At 42.3% G+C, this 27,685-nt stretch overlaps 1 protein-coding gene across 1 annotated transcript in view; it reads left to right on the top strand.

Annotated features, from left to right (window-relative positions):
• PCSK5 (proprotein convertase subtilisin/kexin type 5) overlaps positions 1 to 27,685 on the top strand; it is a 309,676-nt gene that overhangs the window by 196,837 nt on the left and 85,154 nt on the right. Inside the window, exons 8-9 of the mRNA XM_011231366.3 lie at positions 321 to 533; positions 11,130 to 11,230. Of these exons, the coding sequence (XP_011229668.1) occupies positions 321 to 533; positions 11,130 to 11,230 (314 nt within the window). The remainder of the gene's footprint in view (positions 1 to 320; positions 534 to 11,129; positions 11,231 to 27,685) is intronic.

Below are 27,685 nucleotides of genomic sequence, written 5' to 3' on the forward strand. Positions count from 1 at the left end.
GCCCCACATCGGGCTCTTCCACTGGGAGTCTGCTTCTTCCTTTCCCACTCCCCCTGCGTGTGTTCCCTCTCTCCCTGGCTGTCTCTCTCTCTGTCAAATAAATACATAAAAAATAAAATCTTTAAAAAATAAAATAAAAATAAAAAATTAATAAAATAAAAGCAACTCTTCTTACCTCAAACAGCTTACATCCAGCATGTTACCAAAATAGCATCACACCCCTCCTGTAAATATTTGACGTGCCCTGTTGATATTGATCTCTGCATTTAGAGTCTGTGATCTGTGTCTTCTATCATTTAACTTTTTCTGTGTGCGAACAGGGGCGGCGAGGCCTCGGCTCTGTTTTTGTCTGGGCCTCAGGAAACGGTGGAAGGAGCAAAGACCACTGCTCGTGTGATGGCTACACCAACAGCATCTACACCATCTCCATCAGCAGCACAGCCGAGAGCGGCAAGAAGCCTTGGTACCTGGAAGAGTGTTCGTCCACGCTTGCCACCACCTACAGCAGCGGGGAGTCATACGATAAGAAAATAGTATGTAATATTTGAGTGTCTCTCATGATTTATTCATGTATCTTTCACAATGAAAGACAAAGGAAGAACCATAAGCTCGTATGCACGAGTGATATATGGAAATAGACATAACATATGTCTTGCTCAATCCAAGTATTTGTAAATGGCGTCATTCTCTTACCGATTCCTGCAACTTGCTTGTCCGGGTCATTACATTCCAGTGTGGAATGTGGTCTTAGACATGAATCCGCTTCAGTTTAGTTGAAGACACAGAATGGTCTGCATTCACCTTGTTGAGTTAGTGGCAGAGGAGAGACTCGTTCTGACTCTCATCCCAGTTCCCTTGTCACCCTGTCCCCATACCACCTTCAAAACTTCAAAGTCCTGTGTGACCTGCTTACCACGCGCCCTGCTCTCTCTGCACACAGCAAACTGAGTAAGAGTTCAGTTTGCAGCCCCAGCTTGCCTGGGTTTTGTTGACTGTTGAACTATCTGTTGTAAGCTGGGTAACTGTAGACACGTTACTTAATTTTTCTGTTTCGACATCCTTGCCTGTAAAATGTGAGCATTTAGGATTACATAGCTTGGAGTTATTACAGAAATGAGGACAAAGTACATAAAAAGTGCTTTGCACACTACTTGACCCCTCAAGGAAGGTTCTGGCTTTTGGAGTGCCCAGCACCCAGCACATCAGGGGTGCCTCTGATGGGAAATTTCAGACGCCTTTGCACTTTGCTTTTTTCTTGATCATAGTTTTATAAACCGTCTCAGGATTTGTCTTTCTAAAGTGAAGCTAAGCTGCTTTCCTTGATACGTTTTAGCCTGAGGCTAAGACCCTGCTCTCAGGTCTTAGAGATTCATGCAAATTTGGGTCACATCTGACTTACACAGCAGTAGAAATACAGGTGATAGGATACTACTCCCTCCATGTAGTATTTTATCCACATCCATTTGGTTCTTCTGGATTCATGGTTATTACATAATTGCCATGTGTGACTTCTCAGCTACTTTTTACTAACTTCTTTAGTTACATTTTTTGGATTGATTGAAATAGAAATTGCCTACCCATATATGTATCCCATCTGCCCCTATCTTTCCCTAATTTCTCCACAATAACTGGATTAAAAAATGTGCATTGGGACGCCTGCGTGGCTCAGTCAGTTAGGCATCTGCTTTCGGCTCAGGTCATGATCCCAGAGTCATTGGGCTCCTTGCTCAGCCGGAAGTCTGCTTCTCCCTCTGCTTGTGCTCTGTCTCTCTCTTTCTCTCTCTCAACTAAATAAATAAAATTTTAAACACACATACATGAGTCCACCATTAAGTACCTCCATCATTCATTAGTAAACATAACTCTGCAATACAAAGTAAAACATTAAAGGAGAAAACACAGAGGTGACAAGTTTTGCAGTTTCCTGGCTTTCGTAATGGGAAAGTGATGTTCCGTGATATTCTACCTTCAGTATGAAAATGTTATCATCTGGGAGTACCCCCTTATGCTCTCAGATTTGCTTGTCTCTCAGTACTCAGGGTCACGGTCCTCTAAAACGGAGTGACATTTGTCAGTTCTGCACCATAAAAATCCTGATGGAACTCTCTAGAATAAGAATTCTCTTTCTGCACCTCTCAGGTCTGAAGGCAAACTTGCCATTGCTTCAAAGTGGATATGCCCATTGTCTCCTGTTTTTGCTTGTGGGATGGTTGCCATGGAGAGGGTATTATAAAGTTCCATAAATGCCTTTCTTAAGAGAAATGTATAATCAATCCAGCAGGCAAAATCTCAAAGGAGAAGGAAGGGTTTTCTGGGTCCCGGATAGGAGAACACAGTACGGACAGAGGGACCTCAAAATCCTTATATGAGATTTACTCCCTAGACTTGACCTTCTTGGGCCCTCATCGTGCTGTGATGCAATGGTAGCTGCTATAACTGCCACCCCCACCACGACAGGTGGTCGTTTAGGCTTCTCCCAGGGATGCACAAAATGATCCAGTCACTGGGTTAATCCAGTCAGTCATAGCCTTCACTTTCTCCCTATTTGCTACTTCTGATACCAAAGCCTTTACTGACTCACTGTATATATTTAACTTATACTTGTTTCTACCTTCTGTTTCATCTCTTTCTCCCATTTTCATCACAGCAATTTATTAGTAATTTTTCTCCATCCGGTTCTTAGAGTCTTTATTTTTCGCGAATCTCCAAAGCACCATAAATTGGAGAGGAAATTTGGTAACTCTTTCAAGCTAGAGTCTCTAGCTTCAGACAGATCACTCAGTGGCTCAGTGAACCTCACAGAGTCTCGGTGGCGCCATCTGTAAAATGCAGGTAAAACGCTTGCCAGCCTCATAGATTTTTGGTGAAGATGAGATGCTGCACATAAGGTACTCACACCGCTCGGGCGCAGTGAGCTGCTCAGGAGTGGCTGGTACCACTGCTCCCTAAGTCGGTGTAGCGTCCTGCATCCGGGGAGGCGAGGCTGGCCATTTTTCCAGCTGTTGTTTATAGGGGCTCTTGCTGCCCCTCCATTTTTCCAATCTACAAAATAGTGCGATCTGTACCACCTACCCCATAAAGAAAGGCACTTTGATCGTGAACATGTTAACAGTTTAAACATGAGTAGAGTTGGCAACGACAGCAGCCTTTTATGGTCCAGCTGACCCCTTTTCCTCCTAGATGTCAGAATGACAAATAATCCTGTGTCGTGCCTGGGACCTTTTCTTCACCAGGCTTTGAACCAGATGCCCTTGGTCCCTCGGAGATGCCCGCTTCCCGGCCATGGCATTGTGATTGAGTGTTGCAGGGATGGTGGTGTCTGTCTCCCTTTGTTCTGGGGCTCTCCTCCCCGGGCCATTCATTTCCTCGTGCCATTGGCAGCTTCTTCGGGAGAGCACGGTTGTCACGTCTTATTTGTAGAGCACCTTTGTGATTTGAACCAGGCAGAAGCGGAGGATTCAGAAGAGAGGAAAGATCCCTCTGCTTCTGGAAAAGCACTTCTGTTGAATAAATTTTACTTGTCCTCAACAGAATGGCTTTGCATGGTATGCGAGCAGGAAAACCTTGCCCTGGGTTTCAAAACAGCCAGAACACGGTCTCTTGCTTTCTTGCCCCTGCTGTTAGTACAGTCGTGGACCTTGGTGTTTCATTCATGCTTTAACAGATTCAGATCAGTAATAGCCTTACATCTCTTTCCAGGAGGTGAAGCATCCAAAATATCAAGATTACTTTAATAAGAAGCTCTCCTGCAAGCTAAATAGAAATCAGTTGAAATGACTGGTTATTATAAAGCCATATGATCAAATCATATGTTTTTATTCACAGTATTGCATACATCTTATTCCATGTCAAATATGTCATACATTCATGGTTATATTAACATGCCACAAATATGGCATTTTTTTCATCCTTCTAATTAATGCCAGGTACTGGGCTATGCACATTAAATGCATCGTCTGATAGGATCCTCAAAACTCTATGCAGGACGACCAGGTACCGTCCTCACTTTACAGGTGAGGAAACTAGTGCTTGAAAGGGTAAAAGAAACACAGTCAGTAAGTGGTAGAGCCTGGATTTCCACCAAGTCAGGATGGACGCCCAAGCCCATCTTGTAACCAGCACGCAGCCGTGCTTTGAATACTTTCAAAGGACATCCACTATGGAGCTGTCTGAGAGAATGGTGCTGCTCTTGCCTGTTCGGGGTTCTCTTCACGGTGACAAAATATATATACACACATATATGTGTGTACATACACACACAAAAATTTTATATATATATATATACACATACACACATACATATATATATACATACATACGTGTGTGTGTGTGTGTGTATATATATATATATGTTATTTTTCACTACCTGGCAGATTTATTTTAATTTTCATACCGTAAGACCTTCTCATAATCCCCTAAAACAATCAGTCCTCTTGCAGAAACTTAAAGCTCTTTGCCAGTCTGGGTTGCTAGGTCCTGTAGCACAAGATGTCAGCACTGAGCTCCTCCAGGTTATGCCTTTTGTGCGACGGTCAAACCAGGGCTGTGTGTCTTGTGACAAGCGTCGTCTTTTAAGGCACCGTTCCCCCAGATAGCACTTAATTTATGCCTCTTCTCGAGTATCCCGTCCCTGAAAATCGGGGCACTCCCCTCCCCCACTCTTTATCTGTTCAGTTTTCTTTCTCGTGTCCTCAGAACGACTTAGTACATTGCACGTTTTCTTGCTGTCTGTTTTGCACGCTAGATTGGAAACTACGTGAGGTTGAAGGCTTTGCCTTGTTCCTTCCCAGAGCCTGAGCTGAGTAAATAGTCCTGCATAAATCACGATCAGACATTGGGAAGGATGGGAGCTTCAGAAGTTGTTTATATAGCTACAGGAAGACGGGGAGATGCTCTGTTTCTTTAAGAGAAACTCCTACTTCTGGTAGGTTGGTGAAAGGCAAAAGGTATTTGACAATAAAATATTTGGCATACGAAATGGCCCACAGGAATCTTGCTACGTGATAAAGCTGTACCTTTCTTCGTGTCGAAGAGCATTAAAGATCCCATCTGCTACCCTTCACTGGCTCCTGAAATTTCTCCCCAGTTCTGTTTGGGGAATACAGCTTCTCTGTCTCCCCAGCCCCTCCCATCATTAAATTATCTCTTTCTTTGGGGACTAGTTCAACCTTTGCCCTCTTTCCTCTAGTAATTTGTCTTAGAGGTTGGAAGATGACGGTGATTGTATTCCTCCCGGGAGGGGTCTTACAAGCCAAGGGTTGAGAATATATGCTCTGCTCAGCCCTCTCCTGATGTCATGCTATTTATTTGTGTTCAAAACAAACGTGCCGCCTGGGGTATCTCAGGCTTGGACTGAGCAACCAGTTCCATGTGGAGGAATTCTCTTACTGCTTTCAATGTTCCTAAGCAGCTACGTGTTTCTTGTTTTGCAGAAACATCCCACTCCCCACTCCCACCACCACCCCCCACCCAAATCATTATTCAGGTGCAGCTACCATTCACACTGGGGTTGATTTCGATCATCTCTCTGTTTCTTCTTTTGATTTGAGAACTGTCACTATTTTTCAAGCAGAAGACTAGCAAACCCAGATGCGTGTAGTGTGTTTGGAAGTTGGACGCATAGTCTCTTGAGAATGTTAAAAAGAGGAAAGGACAGTCGGTGAAGCATCTGCCTTTGGCTCAGGTCATGATCCTTGGATCCTGGGATCGAGTCCCCCATCAGGCTTGCTGCTCAGTGGGGAGTCTGCCTCTCCCTCTCTCCCTCTGCTCCTCCCACCTCTCCTACTCGTGCTTGCTCTCTCTCATTTACTCTCTCTCTCTCAAATAAATAAAATCTTAAAAAAAAAAAGGGGCGCCTGGGTGGCACAGCGGTTAAGCGTCTGCCTTCGGCTCAGGGGCGTGATCCCAGCGTTATGGGATCAAGCCCCACATCAGGCTCCTCTGCTATGAGCCTGCTTCTTCCTCTCCCACTCCCCCTGCTTGTGTTCCCTCTCACTGGCTGTCTCTATCTCTGTCGAATAAATAAATAAAATCTTTAAAAAAAAAAAAAAAAAAGGAAAGGACACTTTGTTCCTGAAAAGTTCTGATTTCCACTATGGCCTCAAGAAGAGTGTCAATGCCCACTTGCCGACGGGAGCTGGATCGCAAGGCCAATTCCGCCGCCATGGCCATTGGTGGTCTGGAACGGCCACTTTGGCTCTCACGGATGGCTACCCCCTGTAACTCAGCTTTCTCTATTGCTGCCACGTCAGGATTTAATGCTTCATCACTTACCCAGCTCTTCAGTAGCTACGGGTCCTTAGGCACGTTGGTCTCTCTGAGCCTCCCATTTCCTGAGTTAATAGCGTATCTTGCGCGCAGAGTTCCTATGCATTTAAATGTAGTTTTATACACACATGGGAGCGTGCACACGTGTGAACACCTGTTGCATGTTGTCCCGCTTGTTGCAAGTGGTGGTAGTTTTCTAAGCCGTCCAGTCTGTGCTAATAATAGCAGTAGTGAGGGATAGCTATACTTTAGCCCCTGGATTATATGTGCGCACATACACACGTAATGTTTGTAGGTGGCTTATAAGTTTATGTGAGTGTTACTTGGAGATTTGACCCAAAAAAAGCTGGAAGTCTTTCCTAATATTTGGGGGAGTTTAAGGTATAGAACAAAATGAGTCTGGGGGAGCTCGATGTTAGTAATTCAGCTTAGCCAGTAAATGCCATGCTTCTGCTCCCTACCTAGGGCAGAGCTGAACATGCTGGAAATGCAAAAATGGTGTAAGATAGCGTCGTCCTCCAACGATAGCAGCCTCACATTTGTAAGCAAAACCTCACATTTGTGCTTCCCAGTTTTCGATTCCCGGAGCAACACAGGACTGGAATTTTGTGTGGACTCCTTGGTCGTGATTAAATTTTATACCAGACATCAGTGGAACCCAGAAAGCATTAATTGGCCCTCTATTCCATTTTATTTTGCTGTGCTTAATAAATCAGCTTCTTCTGTTTTATTCATTGACACATTGAAGATTTATTTTCTGCCTTTCTCCCCCATCACTGTGTTTGAAACAGCTTTTCTGGCACATTTCTAATCCAAATCAAACTCCACACCAGAAACAAATTCAACCTAACTGACAGAAGAATCATTTCGTGTTTTAAAAATATCTGTTCAGTTGCTCTTTTAACAGATAGGAGACAATATGGCACCTTCAAAATAAAACAGATCACAAGATATCAGGGAGATAGAAATTCTTAACTGCAGGGTCGCTATTACGCCTTGTCACTCATGGCCAAAGTCAATCTGAGCTGAGGTTCCCCGGAGAATTTCCTCAACAGGCTGGAGTAAAAGATCCAATCAGCCCAACTAATGAAATGTGAAATCATAGGAAATAAGAGCTTAGGAGGAGAAAAAGCCATGGTTCTGCTCAGGGAATGTGACTAGACCTGCACAACACCCACCCCTTCTCACCGAACACAGGTGACATCCCGAACTTGGTGGCATCCCCAGAACCATCTGTTCTTCATCCTGAGACAGGCCGAACATCTCATTTGCTGAGCAAGACAGCTTTGATCTGACTCGAGGCCTGGTGTCATCTCCTGTTTCCCTCACTCTGATGGACAGAGAGCACATTTTCTTGAGCAATCTGAGAAGTTCTGAGGAGGAAAGTCCTGTTTCTGATTTGGGTAGCGAACCGAGAGAATTTGGAACACGCAGGATCTGCCCCCAGGATGGAAACCAAATTTTGAGACTTGCTTTAAAACGGAATTGAGACTTACAGGCCTCTACGGTTCCATTCCCACACGTAGAGCCTCCAGAGTCCGTGACACGGGCCGAATGTTCCACGAAACTTTGCTTCTAAATCGGGCTGTCAGAGTTTGCGTGCATGCGTGGTGATGAATGGGGTCCCCCCAACGTGGTTCCAGTTTTCGGGACATCATTTTTCTTCAAGACGGCGTGCTCCTTGGTGGTCTTTGCCTTCTCATTCTAAAGAGACACCTAAGAATTCCCTGATACGGCAGCTTCTCTTAATGATGAAAACCCTGCCTTAGATCTTTCCCGTAATTTATACCTAAATATTTCCACCAGTGACAGTAACTTCCCCTTGAAATGACCCAGCCGGAATTTCCCCCTGAAAGCAGCATGAGAGGGAGGGAGGCTGCTTTTGTTTCTTTTCCCTCCATTCCTTTTTCCCTTCCACTCTCTGTGGCCTTTCCTGCTCCACCCCTTTTTCACTCTTCTTTTCGCGACTCACATTTCGTCGAGATACAGTGGTTGGAAAATAAACAAATGAGAGCACAGCGCCGATCTGGAATTCCACACGCTCGGCCATATGAAGAGCATTTAACGTGTGGCTGGTGTTTGTGTAGAAAAGTGCAGAGCAGCTTTCTACTTAAGCATACAGCATATACGTCTCTACCTGCTGACTCTTACGGAGGCGTCTTCCTGTCGCTGCCCCGACATCATAAAGTTTTTATCATTCACGTTTGGGGTTGGCCGGAGGTGGTTCTTTATTGGACTCAGAAACGTTACACACACGTGGGGTGTTTATTCTGGATGGGTTTCTGTGCACTGAAAGTGTCTGGTACAGCCGACGCATGAGCAAAAGGAGCCAAGTGGGAAGACCTCGCGAAAAGTCTTGCATCCAGGCACAAGTCATTGAAAAAAAAGAAAATTTGGCCAAGGAATGTGAGCGTGAGGGTGAGGTAAAATGAGAAGAATGCAGGCAGGGCCATCTCTCAACAACAGAGGATCTGAAGACTCGGAAACAGACTGCTTCTGGGGTGTTTATGCCTTTGTCTTATGGACCAGGCCTTTGGAAAACCAGGCTGCGAACTTACCCACGATTTCAAGTGCAGTAGGAGTACCTTGCAGTGGTCGTCCCACTCCTGGTTATATATATTCAGAAGAATTAAAAACAGGATTGCGAAGAGATCTTTGTGTCCCCGTGTTCTTTGCAGCATTATTCGCAACAGCCGAGAGAAGGAAGCCACCCAGATGTCCACGGATGGATGGATGAAGAGAAAATGTGGTAAATCCGTGCAATGAAATATTATGCAGCCTAAAAAGAAGGAAATCTTGCCATATGCTACAACAAAATGAGACCTGAGGACATTATTCCAAGTGAAAGAAGCCAGTCACACACACACACACACAGACAAATACTATACAATTACGTTTATATGAGGTACCAAGAGTAGTTGAGCTCATAGGAACAGAAAATAGAATGCGGGTTACCAAAGGCTGGGAGGAGGGGAGAAAATGGGGAGTCGTTTAATGGGTAGAGTCTCATTCATACAGGATGAAAATGTTCTAGAGATCTGTTGTACAGCAGCGTGCATATAGTTAACAATACTATACTGGACACTTCGAAGTTGTTAAAAGGGTAAATTTGTGTTACGTGCTTTTTACCTCAACAAAACAAAACAAAAACAAAGAAATACCTTTTAAAGTCAACAATTAAAAATCCAGAATGTTTCTTATGTAGAAGTGGGTAGGGCTCTGTTTACCCAGACATCTTGCCAGCATCCAACATGGAGGTTCAGAAGATGGCGCCCTAATCAGGTCTGTTAATCAAGAAACACCCTCCCCTGCTTGCCAAACACACTGTCAGGGCTCTTGGCCACCATTCAGTTATTTAAGAAAAGAGGGTAAGGCTTGCCTCCTCTCTCCCACCACTATGTCTTTATGGTTCTATATATTTTTGTTCATTCTGCCACTTCTCGGGTATCAGTGCCTATCTGGTATGGATGGTCTGGTGACATAAAAAGTGTCAAAAGGAACAAAGAAAAGACAGAACCGATGGCCCTGTCTGAAACGAGGTCAGCCAGCATGTCACTGTAGATCCATACCAGATAATTAGAGTCCATTCAGACATCCTTGGGGGCCCCTGAGGAAACTTTCAGGGGAGGGCTCATTTCTGAGGCGTTAGGCAGCACGGTCTTCCTGTGAAGTTCAGATTTCTTTCCAAATCAACCAATCTTCACACTGCTCTGGAAGGAAACACCTTAGAACAACAGGACTTTGTTTTCAGCTGCCTTTATCCCCCCACACCTTTCTGATGACCTTTCACCAGTTTTCCTATTTGTCTTGATGCCAAACAATGCTTAACCACTGTCTTCCAGTAACTTCAGTGAGAGCACCAGCTCATCTCAAGAGGCTTGTGCGTTCCCAGCAGGAGCGCTATCAGCCCCAAGGAGGCAAAAGTTGACGCATGTTGGGGAGGGAGGGTTTTTTAAAAATCTTAGCTATTTCACTGGTTTGCAAAATCTTACCTCAGAGTGTTTCATTTGTCTTGTTAAGGAGAATCTCAGTTTAACTTTTTCTCCCTGGGTGAAATGATCATGAAAGAAAGGTTAAAAAGCACGGCTGTTGCTGATAGGAATGTTATTCAGCCACAGCTGAAGTAAACTGGATTCAAACCAAGAGGAAAAAATGATCTAGTTCTCACATTCTGATTTCAAAAAATGGAGAAATGGCAAATCTCCTTCTGTGATATACCGGCAGCCACTTAGTGCTGTAACCGCCCCCCAAGCACCCTGGGTTCAACCTTGTTTTTGGTATTCACGTTAAATCTTTGAGGAGGTCTTGGTTCTTCCATCAACATTTCTGTGGATGCTAAAAACCAATGTTCCTTGTACAGCAAGCATGCCTTTGCTTTAAAACCTACGCCTCTCCCAAGATAACCGTTCTGGAAGGGCAGGGGCCAGACTGTGTGCTTTGACGCTTCCAATGCCTAGCTCGGTGTCTGGTGGTTGGTTCACCATATCTGATCATTAAAAATGTTGGGGTCATGAAAGAACTTCAGTTTTCACTAAAGCTGGGTCTGGGGTGCAGCAGGCAGGGGTTTGAGGGGTAAAACTGAAGGGCATATTTGCATAACCCATATGTTCCAAGCCAAAGACTCACCCTAGTCCTGACCCCAGTTTTAACAGAAGTGGAGTCCGATTTCCAGATGCTTCTGTTTTCAAAGCTGATTTACGGACAGTTCTCTAGAAGTGATATGGTCACGGGAGTGCAGAAGCAAGGAATTTAAAACCACTGTTTCAACACCCGTCCATTCTATTTTATGAGTGAATTTCTTTCTACTTGCATGTGACTCCCATGGACCCCAGAATCCTACATGTTTCATTTCTGTCTTCTAGATTACCACGGATCTGAGGCAGCGCTGCACGGACAACCACACTGGGACCTCGGCCTCGGCCCCCATGGCCGCGGGCATCATCGCACTGGCCCTGGAAGCCAAGTAAGCCTTTATCTCCTTATGTCTCCGCTGATGACAGCCCCTCATCTCAAGGACAATTTACCCATCCCCTATGATAGAATCCCTAGCACAAGAACCCAGAATAGAACCTTCTAAATCCCACCTTTAAAACGCCAAAGATTAGAGTTTTAAAAAGAATTATTTTACCTATATTAAGGGGGGAAAAAACACTTTTTTTTTTTTAGTTTTTATATCCTTAAAAAATCAAACTGTGTAATTACTTTATTATGGAGTCATAGTGCAAGCGTGCCAATTGGCTCCAACACTCTTGCCTTGTTGAGGTTTTTATTCTAGTCTGGGAATGTTCCTGTGAGTCTCAGAGCAGTCGGGGGCCCTTTCTCTGAGGAAGAGAGAAGCAGCTTAGATTCCATGACAATAGCGCTCCCTCTGGGGGACAGAATGTGTCAAGGTCATATGGCCAAAGTGCAGGGACAGGAACAACCCATCTACCTTTAATCCTGTTCATCGTGGTCAAACTCTGTGTCTGAAAGATCCCTTTGAGAGAGCAGTAGGTCTCCTCTCTTCTTGCCGTAAGCACCAACAGATTTTGCTGCTTAACTCTTTGATATCACTGATTTTAATTCTTTCAAAACCTTCTACAGATCGACACTCTCTTACCCTCAATTTCAAAATCCAAAATGCCCAGAAAACTGAAAGTTCTTTTGCAAACTCGACACACAAACTCCTTGATGGCCAAGCTTGCCCCAAACTGGGTTTGAGGCCCTTTACGGCCTTTGTTGTGAAAATTCATGCATTTTACTGCAGAAATATGAATGGATTGGATTCTGAGGTGCTGGCTTAGATCCCCTCACTGGAAGTTTTGTGTCATATGTGCTCTGGATGCCATACCTGAAAAAATTTTGAATTCCAAATGCATCAGGTCCAAGGATTTTAGCAAAGGGACTGTGGGCCTGCACTCTGACACCCTCCTACAAGAGGATCATAAAAGCAACTGAAGTAATAACGTAAGTGTTTTTCCAAAAATAGCCTTGCACCCCTGCCTGAGGGAGGAAGGGAAAGACCCTTTGATTTAGTCGTACCCTGACATACAGCAATAGCAGGTGACAGGGAAAGTGTACAAGAATCATGACGAGACACGGGTACTTCAATGAGAAAGGTTCTGGCTCATTCTCAGTACATTTACAGCTTCCCCTCTTTAAGGCAGGGACCCATGTTAAGGCAGTTGGGCCTTAACGTAATGTGGAAAGAGTAAATTATAAGCCATGGAAAGCCTTGGAGTAAGACAAGCAGAAGAACACAGCCCTGGATGTGGCTGCCCCTGTCTGCACAGAACACTATAGCAAAGTACCATAAATGGAGTAGCTTATAAACAACAGACATTTATTTCCCCTTTTGCTGGAGGCCTGGAAGTCTAAAATCAAGATACTGGTAGATTCGGTGTCTGGTGAAGGCCACTTCCTAGGTGGTTCCCATGGCAGCAGGAAGGGGCATGGTGAGGGCGCTCTCTGGGGGCTCTTAGAAGGGTAGTAACCGCACTCGTGAAGGCTCCACCCTCCCGATCTAATCACCTCGCAAAGGCCCCACGTCCTAGTACCATCACGATGGACAATAGGTTTCAACATACGAATTTTGTGGGGACAGAGACATTCAGGACATAGCAGGTGTCGAATCTCTTGTTGGCCTCTTGCCGAAGCATTGGTGCTAAGGGATGCCCAGCTTCCCACAAATGTCTGTGCTTCTTCCTTTTTGGTGAGGTTAAATATTAATCATTTCAGGGTATTATGTCTTTTAAAGTGGTGAAAGTTGGGGTGTAGCAAAAAACTTGCCCTTACCCTATTAAATTCTCACGTGACGACTTTTCACTGGGCAGTTCTGACCCCGGAAGTCTCCACTCATAACTGTCTGTTTTTAAGTGGGTCACTGTTGATGGGATTTTTGAAAATACGTTGTCTTCATCCTGAAATTCTGAGGTGTTTCTCAGGAATATTTTCTAATGCACAAAATACTGAAGGGAAAAAAAGGTCAGGGATTTTTCCTGCACCCTCCCCATCCCCCCCCGAAAGACAGTTGTCATCTCAAACTTAGAAACCAAGTGCCCTGTCTGTGGCTATAGCCCTACACGATGCTCCGTTCCTCAGGATATTACTATAAAACTAAGATTTCAACAATTCTTTTGACCACTCTTTAAGCTCAAATGGAAAATCCTTACATTTGGGCCCCAAAGAGCCCACTTAGTTGGATGAGTTCGCTCTGGGGCTGGGAACACCCTGAAAGTCTTCACCTGTTTTCTCTTTCTTTGCATTTTGAGTGTTTTTAAAGACTAATTTTTGCCACAGCTGTGATGGGTGGAAGGAAGGTTGCAGGAGACTCCACCTGGAAAAATCCACCATAGGTTAAGATTTTAAGCGGTACAGTTTGATCATGGGGCCAGAGTAGATGGTCAGTCATTTGATAAAATAAAAAAGGATAAGCCTGGCCTCTTAACGCCATTGGCTTGTTCTACAGGCCCCCCTTTGCCTCTGAGTGAAGGTGGAGGTGAGGAGAAAGACATCTGAGTATTAAAAGAATGAGTCAGACTTGGATGACCAACTGGGGTCAGTAAGCCGTGAGCCCCCCGCGTGAGTCAGACGTATGTGGAACTAAGAAATCGGAGCCAGGAGCTCTAATGACAGCACGCGGAGCCTGAAGTTGTTCAAGCAATAAGCCTAAGCCTTGCAAACACACCTCACCCGCTCAGCAGCCCCTGCACCCCCTCCCCGGGGATCTCCCCTTATCCTAGTACTTAACACCACTTGGACCTTGGTATTTGGAAATTCAGCCTCTCCTCTCACAAGCTGAGAAGGCTGATCTACAAGACAGTCCCTTGAAAGGGGAGAGGAGAGAAAGGCAGAGCGAGGCCGAGTTACGCCCCAGGACACTGCCACACTTGAGACCCGCATCCCCCGCTCAAGTCAGTGAGGACCGATGAGGCTCAGTGTGGGCGTGAAGAGCCCCCGCTTACTGGCATGGCCCAACTCTTCATGCCCTTGAGGGAAGCAGCCTCGCTTCCTGTAAGGTCGCTCGATTGCAGTCTCTACTCCAGGAACGCTCCCAGCTCCCGAGCAGCCTGCTTTCTTCGCATCGGCAGGTGCTGGCCTGCATCAGTGGAAGAGTAGATCGTTCTCGGGGCTGCTGCAGCCGTTGGCCTCGCTGCCATTCTGATTCTTCTTGCTCCCCTCCCCTCAAAGCTTTTACCCTAAACAAAGAAAAAAACCCCAAAACACCTTCTTGGGAATCTAAGAGAAAAGAAAACAAACACATACAAAGCCGAGAGACAGATCAGGGTTAAGTGTGCAGATCTCTTAGTCCCCGCTCAACAAAAGCTTGAGCATGAGTGAACTCCGCTGTGACAGCTCAGGGGACAGACCCCTCCCGCCCCCCGCCCTCCTCTTCCCACGGGTGTGTAAGGTCCTGTGTTGTAACAGACTCCACTGTAACGCACCCCAGACCCTCAGGTACGAGGGTTCTCCTCCCAAGACCGGAAGGATTCTGAGAGCCTCTAAAACGCCACCGCCGTTCCCGCTTTTCCTGGGTTGGAGCCTCTTCTCTCCAGCTGCCTCTGACAGCCTCATCGCACACTTTGCCTTTCATGTAAATCCGGCACTTTCCTTCTGCCGCCAAAGATGTTGCCAGGGCACCGAACGCTGTACATTTCTTACCTTTCGAAAAACTGTAAGCGGTGTCAGAATAAGAGAAAAAAACTGTGCTCTTAAAAGAGGGGGGCACACTTTTTGTGTTGGGGTGCTCGTGTCACGTATGTATGAGTTCAGAGGTTTATAATATTTCAGGTGTTGGAGGTTTTGTGGATTTGGAAGGAACTATCGGGTTTTTCAGTGGAGTGAAGAGGGAATATGTACAGTGATTACGAGTGAACTAATTATCATTTGGGCCATTGCTTCTTCAAGTGATGTGTTTCTGTATGGCCTAACTCAGAAAGTTCTAGTAAAATGAGTGTCCTTAAATGAAGAAAGTAGTGGAACATGACTAACAGTTTTAGGTAAGCAGCCTAGAAGAACACCAGGTCACGTGTATAAAGAGCCTTGCATCTTGATGCGAACATATACATTCCAGTTTTCTAGCCCCCTGGGAAGAGAAAAGACAGTTGTTAGCAAGTGATGTTTCCTATAAGATGGTTTATAAAACAAAAATTGAAATAATTGACAGTCATAAAAATATACTGTTTAGATTCTTTTTTTTTTTTTGAAGACTTTTATTTATTTGAGAGAGAGAGCACGAGCAGGGGGAGGGGCAGAGGAAGAAGGAGAAGCAGGCTCCCCGCTGAGCAGAGAGCCCAGTGTGGGACCCTGAGGTCATGACCTGAGCCAGAGGCAGACACTTAACTGACTGAGCCACCCAGGCGCCCCTACTGTTCAGTTTCTTATATTATGTTTTACTGAAAGTTTCCCTGACCTGTGTCTGTGACTATCAGCAGCAAGAAGCTAGTTTAATGGAGTCTTTTGTATGTTCAGTTCCCAGCATTAGCTCAGGACATTCAAAATTTAAGTTTACCAAAGAAACCTTTTGGCCTTAAGTTGCAAATGGTCTTTCATTGGAAATCTGAATAATATATATTCAGCAATCCAGAAATGTTGCACAGTGAATGGTCAATAAAAGGGACTGAGTCGGGTAGCAATTTCTAAAATGATTTAGGACTTTGAGAAGGAGGCTACTGATACATAGAATATTCCATAAATCCTTGTTTTAAGTGACCTAGAAGCGTTTTCCTCAGATTTCATATCTCAGGGGCCTCAGGGATACCTTCCTTTGAGAACGTCTCATGTATCTGGACCTAACTTCAGCAAATACACAAATTGGGGTGGCAGCAGTCATTCCGTACTAGAAATACACCTGGAATATATTAAATATTTGCTGCTTCTGGTTTGCTGGCTCGCTAGCTCTCTCCTTGGGCTACTGTACACACACCTCTGGGTAGGCTAGATTACCTCTCTGTTCTCTCCTAGTTCAAAGGTATTGTTGGGACATATGTACGTATTTGTAGAACACAGGTTATAGAATGTAGAGAGAGAGAATATAGTACTAAGTAACTTAGTTTGTTGTTGTACTACAGATGTTTTCGTATGTATTCTCTGCCAAACGAGGCTTAAATTCCTTGAGACTAAGGATTGTACCCTACAGTATTTATTTCTATGCATATAACAAATATCTAGTTCATACTTTAAAAAAAGCATCATATTAGATGCTAAGTGAATTAGGCAGGACATAATTCAAATATTTGTAAAAACATGTCACTTGCCTTCAGTTTACACTAACATATATTCACAAATTGTTTAAGAAAGCCAATGCAATCATTTTGGGGGAGCATGCAGGCTTTGGCCAGAAAGAGAAATGGCCAGCCTCCATGATCCAACTTGGAACATTGGCTCCACGACACTTTTATATCCTCTGTGACATCTAAGCACGGTGTTTTACAAAAGGTCATTTCCAAACAAGCATTAGATCAGTCCGTCTAGTTCAACCTCCTTATTTTTTGTACCAGGGAAATGAGGTGAACAGAATTGCTCAATTTCATGTATTCATTATTTTTATCTTTCAGTTCCTCTCACTGGTGTTGATTAGTGTCTTCTCCCCACACCACCTCAACCCTCCCCTTACCCAGTTTACTTATTGTTCCTTAGAACCGAGCTTAACTCGGGTAAAATAAAGACATGATGTTATTCCCTCCCTTAGCTTCCAAGAGAAGCCCCTCTCCCTTTGGTCTTTAGTGGAAGGGATAATGTGAGACATGGAAAGGTCAGTGTGTGAAGAATTAAATATGCGTTGAGCCCCAAGATGATTCACACCATATGCTGTTGATTTCAGAAAAACCATCCTGAAAATTCTTTTCTCAGGAAATTAAACTTACCATCTGCATTTCTTATAAACCTACAAAGTCCATCCATATAAATGGTATGCAGTTCCCCCTGATCCATCACTCTATGCCTTTGCTCTACCTTTCATTATAACCTCTGTCTTACCTATGTATGTTTCCAATGGAGGAAAAATAGGAGGAAATGCTCCAAATGTTTGAGATTCAATTATTGTGAGAAATTAATACCTGGGACAGTTGAGATGGTGCCTGGAGTTTTTAAGAAGCTGACTTAAAGTAACTCCTGGAGGGACTTCAAAGTTCGAGAACTGACCATCTTGCAGGGAGGCCCATATAAGGAGGACTCGATAGACATACACATTTCTAAATATTGGGGTTAGCATCTTAGTCCTGATATCTTGTAGACTCTTCTTATCTTCTTTGTTTTGTCTTAATTAAAAACACATTTCAGTATAAAATGTTCCATCAGAAATTCTCCCAAGGGCCACATTCCCCCGTACGAAATGCAGCAGTGGGCGGGGAGGCAAATGCATTTGGTCGCTGAGGTAAAAGAGCAGAGAACATACCAACTCTTTCCTTTTAGGAGCGTTTTACTTATTTCACTTAGAACTTCAGAAAGACACGCACAAAGAGTGGGAATACAAGCCATGTGCCCAGAGTCTGCAGAATTACAAGGGTAAGGACGGAGTGAACACTCTCCCTTTGCCCCCATACTCTCAGAGTTTCTTGAGTACTGTAATGTTGTAGTTTGGGCTTAGCGTTTAGCTGAGATTTCTGGCATGAAGGGTTGGGATGTGTAGCATGAGGAGGGTGGGGAGACTTAAAATGTGATCAGGGAGGAGAGCTGAAAAGGTTTGTGAGGTAAAAACAGCGCACATTTCCACTTGAGGCCCGGCGGACAGAGAAGGGATGTACTGTCCTGGATGATTCCCTATAGTGAAATAATTGTAACCAGACCCACGGAGCAGTTACCATGGGCCTTCTGCCAGCACTGTGCATGAAAATAGCTTTGTTATGTCTACACATACACAGACAATACACTGTGTCCTCTAGCACTTTCCGAGTTCAAATTATGTGGAAGCCAATTTTCACTGGACTCAACTTTGTACCTAACTAGTAGTTAATGGCTTAAAACAATGGAGCTTCCAGAGGTGTCCTGTGTTGCTGGGATAGCCCCAGGCAGGAGGCTCCTTCACCTTGTACCATCTTGAGATTTAGACCGATGTTTTCTATCCCCTTCCTGAGGTGAGGAAACGAAGAAGGGGTGGATAGTTGAGTCACCGGGAGACTGACAGAGAAGTGGTCAGGTGATTGTTAGCTGCTGCCTTTGCTTAGCTTCCTTTTCAAAAATAGATGATTCGCTGAACGTATTTTGCTCTTATTACTGTAATAATAAAGATTGCTTCTTAAGAAGAGTAGTTCTCGGTTTAGTTGCAATCCCCAGCATTTTTCCTTGCCAGGTGTCATCTCTTACGTTAGAAATGTCTCACGTTAGAAATATCTGATTTGTGATTTCACCTAGGCCGGATCACTTTAAGATTGAAGGTGGGAAAGACCCTCATGGTGTCCTCTGGGATTTGACTCCTTTTATAGTAATTATATCGTTATCTATGATATGCCAACCTCTCCACCATCTTGACAAGAATTCCATCTCAAAGGACACCATGCCTGAGAAATCTATAAACAATGATACCACTTTGAGAAAATAACAATGTAGAAAGCTTCTCTTGGTTTAAGCCCGGGGTGTGGGGGGGGGGGCGGTAGTAGTGTGTGAGAAGGGATTTTGGAAGGAAACTTCTAATATCATTTTTCTCATCTTTGAAAAGTGTATAAAGAGAATATGGGTGTTGGTAACGTTGAGCTTAGATGGAATTATCCATCCACTCAGTAGATGTGTATTAATGGTCTACTCGTTGTCAGTTCCTACACTAGACATTGTGAATTGAATGGTGGGTTGACAGACATGGAATTTTTGTCCTCGCAAACCAAATGATAAGTACTAAGAACAACACAGCATAGAATAATGGAGAGTAATTTGATGAAGGGATCCATTTTATCTCGAGTGATAATGAAGAGAGCTTTTGGAAGAGGTGACATTTTAGCTGAGACCTGAAATAGAAGAAGGCTCACAGGTAGAGAGCTGCACTGAGCATTGCAGGGGGAGGGAGGAGCAAGTTGGGAACACCTCGTAGTTGGAACAAGGTTACTGGGTTTGAGAAATAGGAAGATATGCATGGCTAGTGTGAGCTGAGGGTTTGGAAAAGTCCAGATCACATAGGGCATCATAGTAAGTAAGCATGATAGAGGTCTATGGAATCTTTTAAGGAGGGAGACATGATTTGATTAAAATTTTTAAAGCTCATTCCAGCTTCTCTTTTTAAGAACTCTTGGTGTAGGGGCGCCTGGGTAGCGCAGTCGTTGAGCGTCTGCCTTCGGCTCAGGGCGTGATCCCGGCGTTCCAGGATCGAGTCCCACATCGGGCTCCTCGGCTGGGAGCCTGCTTCTTCCTCTCCCACTCCCCTGCTGTGTTCCCTCTCTCGCTGGCTGTCTCTCTGTCCCATAAATAAATAAAATCTTTAAAAAAAAAAAAAAAAGAACTCTTGGTGTAGGAGCAAAGCAGGTACCATTCTGGCAGCTAGTGCCATAGCTCAGGAGAGATTAGGGTAGCCTGGTCAGGAGGATGATGATGGAGACAGAAAGAAGTGGATAGATCTGATCCAGCAAACAGGGAATGAATTAGAATAACATGCTTTAGGGGAAAAGAAAAACTCAAGGCTGAGGTCTAGTTCCTTAGTAGAGCTCTTGGGTAGATTGTGTTCCAGTTATTGAAATAGATACCCTTTATTCTTTCCATGGGATTTGGAGAATTAAAAGAAGCATAAACACCCATGGGACTAGATCTCTGGGCCTCCGGGTCTTGGAGTGAATCCATAGCCAGTAGCCAGTTTCTCTTAGAATTACTGGCTGTGCTTTGGTGCGTCGTCTCCCCCAGTAATTTATTACTTAAATCTTAGAAAATGCTTTTCGCTAAGATCAAGGTTGCTATAAATGACTGAGACAATTTACATTTTAGAAGGAGAGAAAAGAAGGAATATGGATTTATTTACATTATAAATTGCTCATCTACTTGCACGTCCTTTCATTTAAATAAGGGGTCAGTAGCAAATTGACTTTTACGCAGTTACCGCATAAGATTGCTTAGAACACAGTTAGTGGGTTCTTCAAGAAGTATGTAAAATTTAGTATTTAAATGTATTCTCTTGAGGGTTTGTGGATTTTATTCATCGCCTAGAAATTTTTGTTCTTGATAGTGTCTAGGGTAACACCCCAAATACTATCAAATATAACTTTTCTTGCTAAGAATAAGAGAGCTGCTTCCCCCCCCCCCGGGTCCATTATAGTTTCACACCATAGTTTGCTAACTTAATCACTTTAATCAAAGCATATTTCAGAACATTCTGCAAAGTGACCTTACTATATGGCTTCATCAAATATCACTGTCTTTGTATTTGAACATTCTCAGATATATTCCTCAACTCTGTATTGACATGCAGTTAAAACTCAACCCTCTTTTTACACCAGGTCTTCTTGAGTTTTCAATCAATCTTATATATGGTCACGTTATCTTAACCTCTAATTTTTGTTTTTACTTGTATATTTTTGTGTCATTTGTTCAGAAGAAGATAATTGTTCCTAGTGACACTATTATTATTTTGTGCTTAGCTGATTCCAGCACTCTTTTTACTCTTGTTTTTGAAGAATCATAATACATTTTGCCATCAGTATGAGAGAAGTGTAAAGAAGAGAAGTAGAAATGACAGACTAGCATGCAAGATTTGTTCATTCTGACCTCAGCAAGTCGACGATGGCGTTTGATTTGTCAAAAGCTCAAAGCAACAAATTCGTAGTGAAGTAACCTGGGCTACCCAGAAAACAATCCGCACACAAAACGAGACATGTTGTGTGCAGAAGATTGGCTTATTTCTTGCCATCTTGGGTTTTCGTTTCTCTATTTGTGATGATTCTGGACCTTACTGAGTAACCCTACGTGTGACTAAGGTGAAGTAAAGTCCTGTGTTCTTTACATATCCCGGAAAAATAATATTCCTGCGAAGCCTGGTAGTGTCTTTCTAACCCATACAGTCATAATACCCCTGACCGCAACATGCCGGATGGGAGACAAAAGTTTCTTCTTGCCATTGACCTCACTTGAGTGTGGAAAGAGTGCATCAGAGGGCAAAAAGGTAAAATCAAAAAACAAAATGATGGAAAATAAAAACAGCAGTCAGCGTTCACAGAACGCTTGCTCTGTGCCAAATACTGAGCTGTGGGCTCTCCTTGGTTATCTTACTTAGTCCTCAAAGCAGTGCTATAAGATAGGCGTTAGCTCCCTATTTCAGATGTGGGAAGCGGCTTACAAGTTTATCCAGGTGGCAAGCGGTAGATCTAGAAATGGAACTCAAGGTGACGTGCCACCAGAACGCACTATTACAGCACGTCACCTTTCTGCTGTAGGAGCTGGAACAAGACAGGCTTAATTGCACATGGCTGCCATGAAGTGTAAGGGCCATGAGTATAGAGAAGGGTGACAAAACTTTGAATAGGGATGATTGAGGAGGACTTTATAGAAAAAGAGGGATGCTAGACTCTGAAGATTATTTTTTTTCAGCTTTAGTATGTATGAGTCATACAGAATCTTATTGAAAAATGTAGATTTTGAGGGCACCTATCTGGCTCAGTCGGTAGAGCATGTGACTCTTGATCTCGGGATTGTGAGTTCAAGCCCCATGTTGGGTGATGAGATTACTTAAAAATAAAATCTTTTTTTTAAAAAGCAGATTTTAAAGCCCTCCATATAGTTTGGGTGAGTCAATCACAAGTGGTCCATAGATCACAGGAAGAAACCCCTCCCTCCCTAGCCAGTAGGTGTCTTCAAAGTGAGTGTGTACGGTAGCCCCAGTAGCACCAAGAACAATATTGGGCACATAGTAGGCAATCAGATATTCACATAATGAGGGACTGAATCCGTGGAGAGAAGGAAGTCTCCTTTAGTTATTCAAAAGTATGAATAGGTGTCTGTTTAGGTAGCTGTAGTTAGAGGGGTATAAATGCCAACAAATTTAGTTTTAACTCTACATGTTGACTGATTCATTCAAGAAATACTTAATTGAGTCATGCTTGTTACCATTATCTCTTTCTTTTGAAACACTTTTTTCCCCATCTCAGAAATTGTGATACACTTACAGTCATTGTTGCAATCTTTAGTATCAGGATTCTGATGTAACTCCATGCGGGTCTGGCATCATGCTTAGAACTAGAATACACGTATGAGCAGAACATGGATGCTCCATGCCTAAGATGCAAGTGGCAGGTTCACCCCAAATGCATGTGATGCTTTGAACCTGGCTCTCAGAGAACATGCATTCCAGGTAAGGGAGGCATAAAAATTCATTACATCTGACACTGAGTGCTCTGAAAGAAAAAATAAAGGATGATATTGGGCTAGAAAGTGCTGGTGGGCTAAGGGTAGGGAAGGGTGCATAACGGCAAATAAGGAAGGGATTAGGTAGGGCCACCAACGAGATGATAGCATTTTTGCTGAATGTGGAGACATAAAGGTGATCCAACTTATATTTGCTTTCTTTCTTTTTTTTTTTTTATTATATTATGTTAGTCACCATACAGTACATCCCTGGTTTCTGATGTAAAGTTCGATGATTCATTAGTTGCGTATAACACCCAGTGTACCATGCAATACGTGCCCTCCTTACTACCCATCACAATCCCATTCCCCCACCCCCCTCCCCTCTGAAGCCCTCAGTTTGTTTCTCAGAGCTTTCTATGAGTTTTTACTGAGTTATCGTTTGTAGCATTAACTGAGTTTCATCCTTTTTTTATCCAATGGTGCTTGAAATCATGACCAAACCTTAGGTAACAGAAGGCCAAATGAAAAGGAGAAATAATCCGTATTTTTTTATTTCTACCAATATTTAGAAATATGCCCATACATGATTGAAAACTGGACATCCCTTCAAAGTTTAAAATTGTTCATCCAGAATCCAGTGAAAGCTTTAATGATCTATTTTTTTTTCATGTTTAGAGGAGGGTAGGGGCAGAGGGAGAGAGAGAGAATCTTAAGCAGGCTCCACGCCCAGTGCAGAGCCAAATGCAGGGCTTGATCTCACAACCCCAAGATCATGACCTGAGCTGAAATCACGAGTTGGATGCTTAACTGACTGAACCACCCAGGCGCTCCTTAATTTTCTATTTTTGGTGGGCGCACTAGTTTATCTGAAGAACTCGATACACAACCCAGGGAACGTTGGGAGGAGGGAGGAGAATTGAGGGAAATTGAAGGCAGGCTCTCAGAGGAGTCTGCTTGATATTTGGCCATGGGAAACCTTTATAACCAACTTGAAAGAGTTTAAGAGGGAGCTTCCTGGAGAGAGCATGATCTGGGAGTGATCGTATTAGTCATGCTGCATTCTTATTCATCACTCTGAATTTAGGTGCCATTGGAGTTGACATCTAATAGCCTCATTGCCATAGCAGATGTATTCAGTTTTATAATTTTCATTGTGCTAAAACTCTCCATTATAGGCAGCACCATATCTGAAATATAAAATACTTGTGATCAGTTTGTCTGAGAAATCATAACATTGGAAGGTTGCCCAGAGACCATCTGGTCTGTAGAGATGCTATTTAGCGAGAGTGTTCAAGGATCACCAGGCAGAGGAGAATAATATTGGTAATGTAATGTAGGTTATTTTAAAAATAGAGGTTGTTGTTTGTTTGTTTTAATTTTTAAGTGGCTTATTTGGAAATTATGTATTATTTTGGTATAAAATTTTCTCGATTGTATGAAATGATGCTGTCCTTGTTTGGCAAAATTAAGTTACCAGTCTTCCATTGATTTCATCTGCACTAAAATATTTAACACTGAAAGATCCCAAAAGAGCAAACCCATCACCACCAATATTGCTAGCAATAGAACCATTTAAAAATTAGATTATCACCACCAAATAATACATATCCATTGTAAAAAAAAAAAAAAAAAAGAGAGAGAGAGAGAGAGAATATAAAGCACACAGAAATATTGAAACAAAAATCAAAAGTCTCCCTACACAACTTTCAGCAACTCAGCAACTATTTTATGCTTGAATAGTACAGTAACTCCTAATACTAAGATGCCCGTTCGACATATACTTAATATATATAGTGTATTTATTGCAAAAATATTTCCTACTTTATTGTCTTCAATCTGCCTGTCACCTTCCCTTCAGATCCTGTTGTTCATTTGTCTTCCCTCCTCCATTAGTTTTTTACCACCCATTTTAACTACATAATGCTTTGTCCAACACAGTCAAGCAAGATTAGAATCAAGAAGGTTTTAGGTCATTGTGGATGCTATTCTCTGTCTACTTGTTGGAAATTGGGTGTTGAGAAATTCCTGAATTTTAGGAACTAATATTCAAATTGAATTTCAGAAACGTGGTTCCAGGTCACTGAAAAGGATTGTAACACTGTGACTCCTCTACAAATCACGTACTAATCTTTTTTGTTGTTAACATTTTTCTTATTGGTGTATACTCCATATCTTACCCCGGCCATAGTTATTGCAGGTATTTTATCAATTTGTCATTTGCTTTCAAGTTTGCTTCAGATCGTTTTGACAGAGGGGACTTGTCTCTTTCTTCTTTCATTATTATTAGTCAATTATCTGTGTCCTTTATAAATACTTCAGTTAGTCACGACTCATCTTTTGGTACCTCCTGGAGAATGTTATGTATGCTCATGAAGGCTATGTGTGCTTTCACCCTAAAATGAGCCCAAATGTACATATAGCAGAGGATTTGCTGTACCCCAGGATGATCTCTGGGGTCAGATCTTGATAGATCTAACTTGATCTATCAAGTTAAGAGCTCAGGTTAGAAAGTCTTTTCCTATCTCAAAGTCTCAATTACCAATTGCCACTTTCATCTAGGGTTTGCTCATTTCATTTTACAGTGTTAATGTCTAACCAAGTGGAATTTATTTTGGCGTTCAGTATGAGGATCTAAGTTGAATTTTTAGAGAGATCCATTTACTCGATGCCATTTCTTACGTAATCCATCTCCAAAAACAATTTGTTTTGCATTCCAGTCATTGAATTTATCAAGGTCTCCCTTGAGTTTTCTGTTTACTATTCTGTCATCTCTTTTGACATTACAGTATCATTCCACTTTTTCAGCATTTCTTTAAGCATTTTTACCTGTTTACTTTTCCAGGAAAAATTTAGAACCCTTTTGCCATGTTCCCCAAAACAGTCCGAGTGACAATTTATGACAACGATATGAATCTTGGCTTCTTTATAACAGTTGGTTTTCCCATTCAAGAAAATCTGCCTCTGAATTATTCAGATCTTTCTTTTATTGGCAAAATAACATTTCAGGCTTGTCCTTATTTCCACACTTTTTGATTTAGATTTATTTTTTGGAATAGCAAATATTTGTACACTTTGCTGTTACCATTATGCTCTTAACTGGTTATTGCTCATATAGAACAGAGATAAAATTTTTTGTATGTTTTTCTTTTCTCTAGCCCCTTTAATTCTTCCTATGTTGTAACTGATTACCTTGTTTTTTGGTGGGGGGGGCGGTATATATATGTGGCTTCTGACTATAGTAATATCTATCTCTGTTCATTGGAGTTTTTTCTGTGTTTGTCTTTATTGTACAAACTAGTCGTTATGATGTTATGTTTTGGAGTCAGGCTGACTTAAATTCCAATCCTGCCTCCACCCCATCACTACCTGCGTAGCCTTGAACAAGTGAAAATCGTGTTTCTTGGCCTTGTTAAATTTCAGTTTCTTCATCTGAAATTTGGGGTAATAACCCAGAATCACCAGATAGTCGCCAGGATGAAATAAATTTGGGCATTTGGAAAGTATTGCAATTATGGAAGCTGGTATGATCATGATTAGTGTTTCTATTATATTAGCTAACCATTTAAAATATTATAAGTATCAAGAATGACAATAAGCTTTCATGTCTAGGTCCTGGTTTTCTCTGGATTTTTTTTAACTGCTGTTTCACTTTTTGCTGATGTTTGCTTTTCTTCCTGGGGCTATGCAGCATTTTTGGTTTTACAGAGGTTTAGTTAAAAATGGAATTTGGGTCTTTTCTCAGTATCTGTTGAGATTTTTAGTATCTAGTTCTTTGTACTAGAATTATTTTTAGGGTTTGTTAGAATAATAGATTTTTAAATATTATTTCTGCTTATATTATAGATGAAATTTGGTACTTTAGTATGCTATGGGTTTAGTATTAGAATATTTTTATATGCCTTTGTGTTTATTTTCCTGAGTGACATTTGTAGTTTCTTTACCTGAATAATGTGTGTATATGTGTGTGTGTTCTATATTGTTACAGCAGTTAGCTAATATTAATTGTGTACTCACAGAATATAAAGAGAATCTTGTGAAGTATCCTTTCTTTTTTTTTTTTCCTCCATTTATTCCTCAAGTATATGGTAGCATAGGTGGTAAATGAAGAGTCGAGCTTCCTAACCCAGACTGGTTTGACCTGTCTCTACTCTGCCTCTATCTCTGCCAGGTTTTTTGTTATTGTTTTTGTTTTTTTAATCTATCAAGTGATGTTAAATTCACAAAACAAATTGTGAAATTTGACATCTATTCTTCTCTCTGGAGACACTTGCGATCCCTGTCCTTGTAAGTTTGAAGGAAACCACCTGTCCCTAAAGCCTTTCTCAGAGGTAGTTCTTTGATAAATTTTTCAGTTTTAATTTTTTTATCTCTATTCTCCAGAACCATGTCCATTTCCTAAGATTTTCAAATTTGTTAGTTAATGATTACATATAGTTATATAGATAACTGTGATGTAATGGCATATTTTGTTAGTTATAGCATAATATTATTTACTATATATCTAACATTAACATAAGATATATATTATATATTATTTTCTTAGTTCGGTGTTTTGTTGCTGTTCTTTTTTTCAAAAGGCCAATTCTTGGATTTGTTAATGGGTAATGCTGTTTTTCCTTTGTCTTTGGTTGTTTTTTTTTTTTTTTAAGATTTTATTTATTTATTCAACAGAGATAGAGACAGCCAGCGAGAGAGGGAACCACAAGCAGGGAGAGTGGGAGAGGAAGAAGCAGGCTCATAGCGGAGGAGCCTGATGTGGGGCTCGATCCCATAACGCCGGGATCACACCCTGAGCCGAAGGCAGATGCTTAACCGCTGCGCCACCCAGGCGCCCCTGTCTTTGTTTTTTAATTGTGTTATTATCTTTCCTGTTTTCCTTAGGATCACTCTTGATTCTTTTATTAATCTTATTGGTTGAATCATGGTTCATTTATTTTTCCTTTTACATTAGTATGATTTTTTTAAAACGGCATATTTATCTCTGAACACACTTTTGGCTGACTGTCATTACTTTTTTTTTTTTTTAAGATTTTATTTATTTATTTGACAGAGAGAGAGACAGCCAGCGAGAGAGGGAACACAAGCAGGGGGAGTGGGAGAGGAAGAAGCAGGCTCATAGCGGAGGAGCCTGATGTGGGGCTCGATCCCATAACGCCGGGATCACACCCTGAGCCGAAGGCAGATG

The sequence above is a fragment of the Ailuropoda melanoleuca genome, chromosome 17, assembly GCF_002007445.2.
Source record: "Ailuropoda melanoleuca isolate Jingjing chromosome 17, ASM200744v2, whole genome shotgun sequence".
Taxonomy (NCBI): Eukaryota; Metazoa; Chordata; class Mammalia; order Carnivora; family Ursidae; genus Ailuropoda; species Ailuropoda melanoleuca.